We start from the raw sequence: 11,729 nt of genomic DNA, 5'->3' as shown, positions 1-11,729 counted from the left end.
TTGTCATATTCGCTCTATAATGCGGCATAAAGTACGACCGCACCGTCTTTTGTGCCGACAGCCGCCATATTGCCTTGAGATGATTCCGACGCATGAAAGCCAAGGGGAGACGGCGACGGTGTCACTCTGTCAACACAGCGGCAAGATGAAGGTTTGCACCCTTTAAATGGCACGACAGGCTTTGGAAGACTGGAATGACATTTGACTAAATAGGCCAGATATCACATATACACACACGACCCCCCCCCCCCCCCCCCCCCCCACACACACACACACACACATATGTGCAATCAATGCCCCATGTACAAGATAAATTAAAAGGCAAAGTATGAGAGCATGGTGCCGACTGGGGGTAAATATAGTTTTAATATTTCTGCACAGAATGAAAACACACACACACACACACACACAACAACACACACACACACACCTACTGACAACAGAACCCTCAGCTGAACGCAGCGACACATCAGCATACTCAAAATGCATGACAATCAAGCGCACATTTCATTTAACAGTTACCAAGGGCAACAGTTTAATGACATGAACAAGCCTTTGCATACGTAGAGTCGATGTACACTGCGTACGGTTGAAGCCGTCGCAGGCCATCTCCAAAACACCTGCAAGCATGTCCGACACGTGGAGGACGGTCAGGCACACAGCGCAGCTGGTGTAGGGTTAGGGTTGCTCTCACGTGGAATAAAGGAGTTTGAAGCCGCGGCTCAGCGCGATCGGGGCTCGGCGGGCAGGTCGACGGGACGTTTAGAGACGTGAAGAGGGAGGGAGGGAGGGAGGGGAGGGAGGGGCGCTCTGCAGCCGCACGGACGAAACACGGACGAACTGGCCCGATGAGTTATGACGTTGGGCCTAAGTGAGACGGATCGCTCCATTTAAACAACAATTCACTCGCTGCCCGTGGGATGCGTAATTGATGCGGCTCCACCCGCCTCACCCACCCCGCCCGGCCCTGCCCCACCCAACGTCGAGGAGGTTCGAAATATGGCGGGGGGGGGGGGGCGCTCCCATTAACAGGCGTTACGGGACTCTTCCCCGCCGTCCGCCCGTCTCGATAATCGATAGGTGGAGGCGCGGCGCCGTGGCCGGACTGACAAAAGCCGAGCCACCGCCGCCGCCGCCTCCTCGCTGGAGACGGAGGCTGAGCTTCCGGGGCAGAGCTCTCACCGGGACCTTGCTCCGGAGGCTCGTCTCTGGGAGCGGGAGGTCGTTGACAACGGGGGAGTCGCGCAAAAAAAGATTTTTTTTTTCTCCGGGGCGGAAGGAGGAACATCCTGTCAATCAATATTTGCCTCTACAGCTGCGACATTTGGAAGCCTACGTTTGTCCTTCACGGGTTTCTGTGACGAAAGTGAGAGGGGAGGCGAGGAAAGGGGGAAAGAGGGGAGGATACGAGAGAGATGATGGGGAAGGAAGCAAAGGAGGATAAGAGGAAAGGTGGGAAGAGGGGAGGATACGAGAGAGATGATGGGGGAGGAAGTAAAGGAGGGGAGGGACGAGGGAAGAGGGGAGGATACGAGAGAGATGATGGGGAGGAAGCAAAGGAGGAGGGGGCGAGGAAAGGTGGGAAGAGGGGAGGATACGAGAGAGATGATGGGGGAGGAAGTAAAGGAGGGGAGGGAAGAGGGGAGGATACGAGAGATGATGGGGAAAGGAGAGGAGAGACGAGGAAAGGGGGGAGGGTGTGGGAAGAGGGGAGGATACGAGAGAGATGATGGGGAGGAAGCAAAGGGGGGGGGGGTAGGAAGAAGGGAGGATACGAGAGAGATGATGGGGGAGGAAGGAAAGGAGAGGAGAGACAAGGAAAGGGGGGAGGGGGTGGGAAGAGGGGAGGATACGAGAGAGATGATGGGGAGGAAGCAAAGGAGGGGGGGGCGAGGAAAGGTAGGAAGAGGGGAGGATACGATAGAGATGATGGGAAAGGAAGCAAAGGAGGATGCGAGGAAAGGTGGGAAGAGGGGAGGATACGAGAGAGATGATGGGGGAGGAAGTAAAGGAGGGGAGGGACGAAGGAAGAGGGGAGGATACGAGAGATGATGGGGAAAGGAGAGGAGAGACGAGGAAAGGGGGGAGGGTGTGGGAAGAGGGGAGGATACGAGAGAGATGATGAGGAGGAAGCAAAGGGGGGGGGCGAGGAAAGGTGGGAAGAGGGGAGGATACGAGAGAGATGATGGGGGAGGAAGCAAAGGAGGGGAGGGACGAGGGAAGAGGGGAGGATACGAGAGAGATGATGGGGAGGAAGCAAAGGAGGAGGGGGCGAGGAAAGGTGGGAAGAGGGGAGGATACGAGAGAGATGATGGGGGAGGAAGGAAAGGAGAGGAGAGACAAGGAAAGGGGGGAGGGGGTGTGAAGAGGGGAGGATACGAGAGAGATGATGGGAAAGGAAGCAAAGGAGGATGCGAGGAAAGGTGGGAAGAGGGGAGGATACGAGAGAGATGATGGGGGAGGAAGTAAAGGAGGGGAGGGACGAGGGAAGAGGGGAGGATACGAGAGATGATGGGGAAAGGAGAGGAGAGACGAGGAAAGGGGGGAGGGTGTGGGAAGAGGGGAGGATACGAGAGAGATGATGGGGAGGAAGCAAAGGAGGGGGGGGAGGTAGGAAGAAGGGAGGATACGAGAGAGATGATGGGGGAGGAAGCAAAGGAGAGGAGAGACGAGGAAAGGTAGGAAGAGGGGAGGATACGAGAGAGATGATGGGGGAGGAAGGAAAGGAGAGGAGAGACAAGGAAAGGGGGGAGGGGGTGGGAAGAGGGGAGGATACGAGAGAGATGATGGGAAAGGAAGCAAAGGAGGATGCGAGGAAAGGTGGGAAGAGGGGAGGATACGAGAGAGATGATGGGGGAGGAAGTAAAGGAGGGGAGGGACGAGGGAAGAGGGGAGGATACGAGAGATGATGGGGAAAGGAGAGGAGAGACGAGGAAAGGGGGGAGGGTGTGGGAAAAAGGGAGGATACGAGAGAGATGATGGGGAGGAAGCAAAGGAGGGGGGGAAAGGAAAGGTAGGGGGAAGGGAGGATACGAGAGAGATGATGGGGAGGAAGCAAAGGAGAGGAGAGACGAGGAAAGGGGGGAGGGGGTGGGAAGAGGGAAGGATACGAGAGGGATGATGGGGGAGGAAGCAAAGGAGGGGGGGGCGAGGAAAGGTGGGAAGAGGGGAGGATACGAGAGAGATGATGGGAAAGGAAGCAAAGGAGGGGGGGGCGAGGAAAGGTGGGAAGAGGGGAGGATACGAGAGAGATGATGGGAAAGGAAGCAAAGGAGGATGCGAGGAAAGGTGGGAAGAGGGGAGGATACGAGAGATGATGGGGGAGGAAGTAAAGGAGGGGAGGGACAAGGGAAGAGGGGAGGATACGAGAAATGATGGGGAAAGGAGAGGAGAGACGAGGAAAGGGGGGAGGGTGTGGGAAGAGGGGAGGATACGAGAGAGATGATGAGGAGGAAGCAAAGGAGGGGGGGGTAGGAAGAAGGGAGGATACGAGAGAGATGATGGGGAGGAAGCAAAGGAGGGACGAGGAAAGGAGGGAAGAGGGGAGGATTCAAGAGAGATGATGGGGGAGGAAGCAAAGGAGGGGAGGGATGAGGAAAGGAGGGAAGAGGGGATGATACAAGAGAGATGATGGGGAGGAAGCAAAGGAGGGGGCGAGGAAAGGTGGGAAGAGGGGAGGATACGAGGGAGATGATGGGGGAAGGGGAGGAAAGACGAGGAAAGGGGGGACGGGGTGGGAAGAGAGGGAGGGAGAGAGTGAAAGGTGAGACGGGGGAGGGTTGGGGAGAGGAGGGGAGGGAGGACAGAAGAGGTGAGAGGCGGTGTGACGGGAGAGGGCGGGGGGGGGGGAGAGAGGTGAGAAGAGAGGAGGAGGGGAGAGATGGGGAGAGGGGTGAAGAGGGGAGGATATGAAAGGTGAGAAGGGGGGAGGGGAGGGGAGAATGGGTGGGGGGGGGGTGTGAGAGGGGGGTGTGATGGGGTGAGGGAAGAGGAGGGAGGAGGGGGAGGAGGGAGTGAGGGCGGTCATAACCAAACACGGCAGACAGGTGCTGCCCCCTGGTGGAAGCTCGTCCGCAACACATCCACGACCGAGCGACACCTTGGGGCAGAATAATTCCAGGGTCTCAGTTGGTGGAAGGTTATTCCCTGAATTGGGTTCAGCTCGCGGTGCTGTGGAAAGGCACAAGGAAGAGGAAACTCTGGCTTGGGAAAACTAAAAAAAAAACGTGCCAGCCGATTTAGACGTAAACTTTATTCATCAGTTATAAAACAAACACACGGAAAACACTTTGCGAAAGCAAATCAAAAAAAAAAAAAAAACGAAAAAAAAACAAACAAAAAACATTTGATCAACTAGAGCCCGCCCCTCCCCTCACAGACGCTATGACGTCACATCTCGTCACAGATTTATTCCTCTGATGTGCACACGCTTTCCCAGAAAAATAAAAGAAAATTCAAAAGAAAAAATGAGAAAAATGAAAAGGGCTCAATGTTTCATATGGCGAGGTCAAACTTGTAAAATAAGAAGAGACTGGGGTTCCCAAACTTTTTTCTTTACTTTCTTTCCCTAAACTCTGGCTTTATTCTCCCGCACAAAAAAGGTGTTTATACTTTGCCTGCCTGTAATAAACTGCCATGTGGATGAACTTAAACTTGAAGTGACAACAACTCACTCATCATTCGTGTATATACTGTATATAAAAATATGATTTCATATATGTAAATCATTTTAATTTAATTGTTTTACAACGTGTATATGATTTTTTATTTTTTCACAAAATAAACTAAATATACTTTGTGAAGAAAATGCTCAAAAAATATATTTAGATTCAGATTCCAAATCGTAATATTTTTTGTGGGAAAAAAATAAATCAAATATGAAAAACAATTTAAAAAAAAACAAACAAAAAAAAAACAAAACACAGTATGAAAAAATAATAACCTTGCTGCGGGTCCCCTAAAAATCCCCACGGGACCGCGGACCCCAGTTTGGGAACCCCTTTTGTACGGTACTTCACTAAGTCCGTCTGTACTCTAAAGAACCAGCAGGGGGCAGAGTGGGCCTGTAGACACGTCACTGCCCCCCCCCCCAGGAGGGCGCAATTAGAACCATTTAGTTGTTTTTTTGATCTAACCATGTCCAAAAACCTGTGAAAAAAAAAGACAAAATTCACTCTGTCACGTGATGTCTGGCTGCAAAGTCGATGACCCCTTGGACCCAAAACTTTTTTGTTTTGTTTTTGTTTGTCTTTAACTCGGTCACTTTTCATCCACGTCACAAGAAAAGTACAGACGGAGCAAAGCGCCTGTCAATCAACCCACGCCCCGCCCACCCAGACACCGGGGCAGTAGGGTGTAACTCTTTATTGACACAGAGGCAGTGACGTCACTGCAACTGGAAATTTTCAGGTCGGCAGCTCGGACACACTCCTCCCTAGCGACCCCGCCCCTCCACACACACACACACACACACGCACACACACACGCGCACACACAAGCACACACACACGCACACACACACGCACACACACACACGCACACACACTCTACCTCCCTCACTCTCTTTTAACTTTTCCACTCTCCTCCCCCCCGTCTCTCACTCCTTCTCTTTGTCTCTCTCCCTCCCCCTCTGCCTCACCCCTTCCCGCATCTCTCTGTCCCCCTCTCCACTCCGCCCCCCTCTCTACCTCTCCCCCTTTTCTCTCTCCTAACAGCCCTCCTTCTCGCTGATTGGTTCCAGACGTGCCACTGAGCTCTTCTTGCCGACTCAACATTCCACAGCTGGAGACGAGACACACACACACACACACACACACACACACACACACACACACACACACACACACACACACACACACACACACACACACACACACACACACACACCTACTTCCCCTTTTTGGTCCAACTTACGGGGCAAAAGAAAAAAAAAAAAAAAAAAAGCTGCTATTTTCACAGCAGCCCAGTGAAAACACCAAAAGCCCCGGAGTGAAACGGCTCCAGAACATTCCTTCGGGCCTTGGGCCGAACAGAAACTCACACTCGCAGGCTGCAGGACAAAGGAATGTTTGAGGAAGAGAAAGAAATCTTTCTTTCCCCCCCGAAATCGGCCTGTAAGCCACCATAGGTTCCGGGACGTCGCAGAGAAAGACCCGGCCGAATCGCCGGGATTTAGGTTTGGGGAGCGTTCCCTGCGTCCTCCTCCACACCAGGGGCGACCAGCAACATTCAGGCTGTTTTTGCAAACGAACCACAAAAACAAGGGAGGGTTTACATTTTTTTTTTTTTTTTCCCCCGAATATCTGTACAAAGTGGAACCGAGGGTCAGATATTTACAAAAATGGTGGAACCCGCATGCGATGAGGAGGAATGAAAGGTACCCCGGTCATAACGCGGAGACGGGCCAACGACTGGCTGGAAAAACGATGACTCAGACCAAGCCCGCGGTGGCAAAGAGACCCCCCCCCCTTTCCCACCCCTAAAAAACACAGAATCGGGTCAAAATAACTGCAGAAACAGTCCAAGTACAACAGTCTATCGTCAAGATCATCTTATGCGCGGGGCCCCGATGGTGATGCTGCTTTCCAACCGAAGTCGGAACTCGGGAAAATACGACACCCGCTACCCCCCCCCGGCTCGGAAAAGCGCGAGGGATCGAACGGCAGGTTTGAGTCGGGACTCCGAGCTAAAAAAAAATAAAATAAAATTGTAGCTTGTCGAAACTCACAAGCTGGCCACGCAAACGCAACTTCGCCGCCGGCGTCCGTGTTTTCCCGAACGGAACCGACGGAAAAACCCGGGGGCGCCGAGTCGGAAGCGGAGATTTCCGAGCTCCGTCGAACGCAGCACGACGCCGGCACCGTGTGAGACTGTAGACCGGACGTTTCAAGGTCAAAAGTTGGATTTCGTTCACTCTCACACTTCTTGTCCTTCTTCATCTTTCTTCTACTTCTGGTCCGTGGACACGTTGGCTATTGTCAACGTGTCCAATTTGGGTGTGTGTGTGTGTGTGTGTGTGTGTGTGTGTGTGTGTGTGTCTGTGTGGGAGGGGAGGGGAGGGGAGGGGAGGGGACTGGCAGCAACAACACATGCATCATCCTTATCAGTTCTCTACAGCTGCACAGATACTGAAGACAAATCAACAAACCCGAATGAAAAACGTAATCAGCACGGTCAACAACAACATCAATGAAAAAAAAACGGAAAAAAAAACACAAAAAAACACAAAAACAAACACCTGAAGCTCAGGTAAATACTGTCACGGCGAGGAAAAAAATAAGAAACGGATAAAAAAAAAAATCCCAATCTATTTTGGTTCCGAGGGAGAGATGGCGAGGGTGCTTGGGTGACGGACGAGGGCATTTCCTGGCTTTAGAGCCGAGGCGCTCGACCTGACTGCTCTTTGTCGATCGCCGCGGCCGACTTGTGAAACTGTACAGAGAGGAAAGAAACAAAACGGAGACGAGGCAGAAGTTGACTTTGGCACCGCGGGGGAAGCCTCGTCGGGACGTCGCAAAGGTCGAAACAAGACCCTGGGTCCATCAGCGGTCTTCGTAAGCTCTTTTTTTTTGGGGGGGGGGGTGCGTAAACGGGGGAAATGGTAGAAAGGTGTTTTTCTCTTGGGGAGGATTTCTTTCCTATAAATTCGAGATGGACACCCGCTGCGCTCTACGCAGCTCTTCAAAACATCATAGATCTTTTCTTTTCTTTTCATATATACACGAAGGGACACCAAACTAGACAAAAAAGGCCGCAATCTCTACCGGAATCCCAGTCAGAACGTTGAGGTCGTCCCCTTGGCGTTGTGGAGGTGGAGTCCGGGTCCGGGGGGGGGGGGTGTTCCGGGGGGGTTCCCGGGTCCGAACCGCCCGCACTACTCCGCCTGCTCGTTGAGCTCCATGTCGGACACCAGGATGTTCTTCTCCGTCTGCTCGGCCGGGTTGGAGTTGGTGCGGCTGTAGCGGGCCCCGTCGTAGGAGCCCCGCGAGCCCACCGCCCGGCGGCGGTACAGGTAGACGACTCCCACGATCAGCGCCACCAGGGCCAGGGCCGTCACCGTGGTGACGATCAGGATGGGGAGGTGGTCGGCGTCCACTGGGCGGAGACAGTGGCGGTGTCAGGTGTGGGCATCACACGAACGTCAACAATCTGGTACCGTGAGGTCATAACAGATTTGGTCGTACTTACAGGTCACTGCCGAGGATTCGGTGCCTGGTGGAGGAAAGAAAACAGACAACTCATTACAATAACTCATCAAAATAACTCATTATGTAATTACACATTATGTAATAACTCATTATGTTATTACACATTATGTTGTTACTCATTATATAATTGCAAAATGTAATTACACATTATATTTAGTCATTTGGCAACATTTGGCTGTTTCATGATAACACATGAAGTAATGACACATTATGCAATTACTCATTATGTAATTACACATTACTTAATAACTCATTATGTAATTACAAAATGTAATTACACATTATATGATAACACATTAATTAATTACACATTATGCAATTACTCATTATGTAATTACACATTATGTTATTACTCATTATGTAATTACACATTATGTAACTACACATTAGGTAGTTACACTTCTTGAACACAATACATAAGCCACATTTCATAATAACTTGTTGTGCAATGCCTTGGTTGTATTTTATTTTGCCTGCGTAACAACTTTCTCCAATGTCTGTGTCGTAATTGAACGCATGATGTAATAAATCAAAACATATTTTGCCCTCAGCGCTGTTTCAGTATTGTTTGTCCTCACTGTCGTCAGGTCGCGGCTGAAACGAGCGCCCGGCCGCGTCCACGGCACCCCGGCCTTCTAATCGTGTTTATCTTTCTTACTGCGAGGCTTTTTGCAGATGACTCCGTGCGTGCGGTTCCTGCAGGATCCCGGCTTCCACAGGCCCGTGTTGCTCTGGATCCAGAAGCAGGTGTTGGCCGACAGCATGCTCAGCACCGTGTCCTGGCCGTCCCAGTTGGTGTACTGGAGCTCGGTGTTCTCGCTCCACATCAGATTGCTTCCTGCAGCGGAGGACACACAGAGTGGCGAGTGGAACCGGCGCTGCCATCGCTTCAGCATCGGAGTCGACGGGTGTTGTGCAGAGTTTTGCTACCTGTCAGGAAATGCACCCACCTTGCGGGAGCAATCCCAGTCACACCAAGAAGAAACTCCCGCATTTCTTTTAGGCCAAGTATAAAATAGGCATCGGTTGCATGTGCCAAACAGCCACATGTCTCCCCTCGATGAAAGCCATCGCACTGCAGCGTTGCGTGCAGCATCAGTTTATATAAAGTTCTAGAGAAGTTCTGGACATTGACGCCATTACATTTAGCTGGCATCGTTCTCGACCTCAGACTTTGTTTAAGATTCATAAGTGGACCTTTCATAAAAACAGTCTGAGTGCTAAAGTGTCGAGAATGCAGCTGAGGCTGAACCTCTAGACTTGTTCATTGTCGTGGCTGGTGAATCATCAGCTTGAACCGGGGATGGAGGTGATATCTTTTTAAAGCTACGTGGCTTTACCTTTCAGGGTTATCCCCAGCCAAGCTCCATAGGCCTGTTCCGAGCGGCTCTGGATGTGTTCCCACACAAAGCCGTTCTCCGTCTCGTCCAAGACGGAGAGAAGCTCAGCTCCCACTTCAGGGAAAAAGGAAAAGGAAAGCGAGAGAGAGGGAGAGAGGGAGAGAGAGAGAGCGAGAGAGAGAGGGAGAGAGGGAGAGAGAGGGAGAGAGAGGGAGAGTGGGAGGGAGCGAGACGGAGAAATGCAAGCAAATGAAAACAAAAATTGATCACATCGCGCGTTTTAATGAGGGCGCAGTGCGCTTCTCTGTACGTTCAATAACACTGCTCTAATTTTAGGCGTATTGATCCTGTACCAGTGCTGCTGTCTACAGAGCAGCACTGAGCCCCAGTCGAGCTGAATAATAATAATAATAATAATAATAATAATAATAATAATAATAATAATAATAATAAATAAGTTCATTTGTAAAGCAAATAATTAATAATAAAAAAATAAGTGTTAGAAGAGTAAATACTAATAAAAACACACATCTAGGTAAAATCAATCAATTAGAAGATCAATAAAAAATAAAATGAAACAATTTTTAAATATAAAATATTAAAATGTGAAAATAGATTAAAATAAAAGATGAAGACAACTCAGCTAAACTTAGGAAAAAGGTAAAGATATGTTTTAAAAGTAGATTTAAAAGCAGGCGCGCGACTCGGCCAGCCCTAGAGCCCTGGGGTCCTGAAAGCGCTGACAACCACGTGACAGGACAGGCACGCAGGGATATTCTGGGTGTGTATACCTTTCTGACACGATTTGTGAGCGTCCTGCTGCAGCTTGAGGCTCTGCAGGTTGAAGGCGTAGCAGTGGTTCCTGAACGGCATCCACGCCCAGTGGCCGACCGAGTGAGGGCATCGCCCCGGGTACGTCCACTGGTGGACCACCGGCTCAGCTGGAGGGTGGAAATCCACAGGGTACGGCGGGTTAAAGGACAGGTTCACCGTTTTTTCAACCCATGCTTTTGCATCTGTTCATAACACAACCTCGCTGAACTTACCACTCTGCTGCAGCTTTACTGTGTTTAAAAGCAGCCCAGTGGGGGAAACATTAGCAAACACGTGTTAAATCTCCTTTTCAAAAGCGGGAAGCTCACGATATAGTCACAGTCTGTGTATGGTATGATAAAATAAATGGTTGCAAACCGTGCATTTCAGTTATTTTCAGGGTTTTTTTGCACTCCCACAAATCAGTTTCTTTGCTTACATCTTTGTTAACGTGAGAGACTAGAAACAGGAGGCTGTGTCGCTTCCTACTGGTGACCTGCTGTATCTGACAGTACACTCTAAATGTACAGGGATTTGCAAAGAGTAGTTTTAAAGACGATGTGATGAGCTTCTCAATAGAGACACTTGGACTGGTGAGTTGAACTGGTGGCTCCCAGTTATAAATGATAGGAACCAACATTTTAATAAAGCCTGGGTTGATAGGTTGAATAGCAAACCTATCCTTTAATATTTGTTTTATGTGTTTTCATATTAATTCAATACAATTCTTCCAGTCAGTCACCGGTGAGCTTACCACTGATTTCACAAATAGCAGCCTCAAATTTGTCGTCGCACGGAGTCATAGTCCACTGGCCAGTGGTGGTCATGTGACCACACCCAGCCATCTGATTGGGCTCCCCGTCTCTCCAGTTGGAATAAGTCACATCCTCTTCACCCAACCAGGTGAAACTCCGCCCCTTAAGATTGAAAGACCAGAAAGTTGAGCTTTACAATCCTCAAAATCTTTATCTATCATCCACGGGGTATTCTAATCAAGGTATTGTACTGGTGAAGGTATCGGAAACTTTTAAAGGACACCCAGCCCCCACTGTTGATAAACATATTTTCTGGGGAACTGAATGTATAATGAACCAAAAATTAGTTCACCCCAAAGTTGTAGAGGGAGATCCACGCGGGGCGGTGCAGGCCGTTGATCAGCAGGGTGAGGTAGGCCTGCTGGTAGGGACTCCTCACCGCGGCCAGGGTCCCGTTCAGAGACTCACACATGTGCAGGGCCCCCGTCCAGTCCAGCCTCTTCTGGACCACCCTGTAGGTGGCGCGACCCAACTCCACGGGCTCCGAGAAGGTGGCGGGGATGAGGGCCGGCGCCTGGGGAAGGGCCGGGTCTGGACAAACAGAGGCGAGGCGA

General features: G+C 50.6%; 1 protein-coding gene across 1 annotated transcript in view; it reads right to left on the bottom strand.

Annotated features, from left to right (window-relative positions):
* Positions 1-7,630: 7,630 nt before the first annotated feature.
* The window catches only part of mrc2 (mannose receptor, C-type 2), a gene marked incomplete at its 5' end in the record, with an annotated part of 35,059 nt that continues 30,960 nt past the window's right edge, over positions 7,631-11,729 (bottom strand). Inside the window, 7 exons of the mRNA XM_080010098.1 lie at positions 7,631-8,094; positions 8,188-8,211; positions 8,866-9,045; positions 9,548-9,661; positions 10,339-10,488; positions 11,115-11,277; positions 11,468-11,706. Coding sequence (XP_079866224.1) covers positions 7,874-8,094; positions 8,188-8,211; positions 8,866-9,045; positions 9,548-9,661; positions 10,339-10,488; positions 11,115-11,277; positions 11,468-11,706 — 1,091 coding nt within the window. The 3' untranslated portion in view covers positions 7,631-7,873. The remainder of the gene's footprint in view (positions 8,095-8,187; positions 8,212-8,865; positions 9,046-9,547; positions 9,662-10,338; positions 10,489-11,114; positions 11,278-11,467; positions 11,707-11,729) is intronic.

This window comes from Zeus faber, assembly GCF_960531495.2.
Source record: "Zeus faber genome assembly, chromosome: 11".
NCBI lineage: Eukaryota > Metazoa > Chordata > Actinopteri > Zeiformes > Zeidae > Zeus > Zeus faber.
Note: the sequence above shows the minus strand (reverse complement) of the source record. Positions and strands in the feature narration are given on the sequence as shown.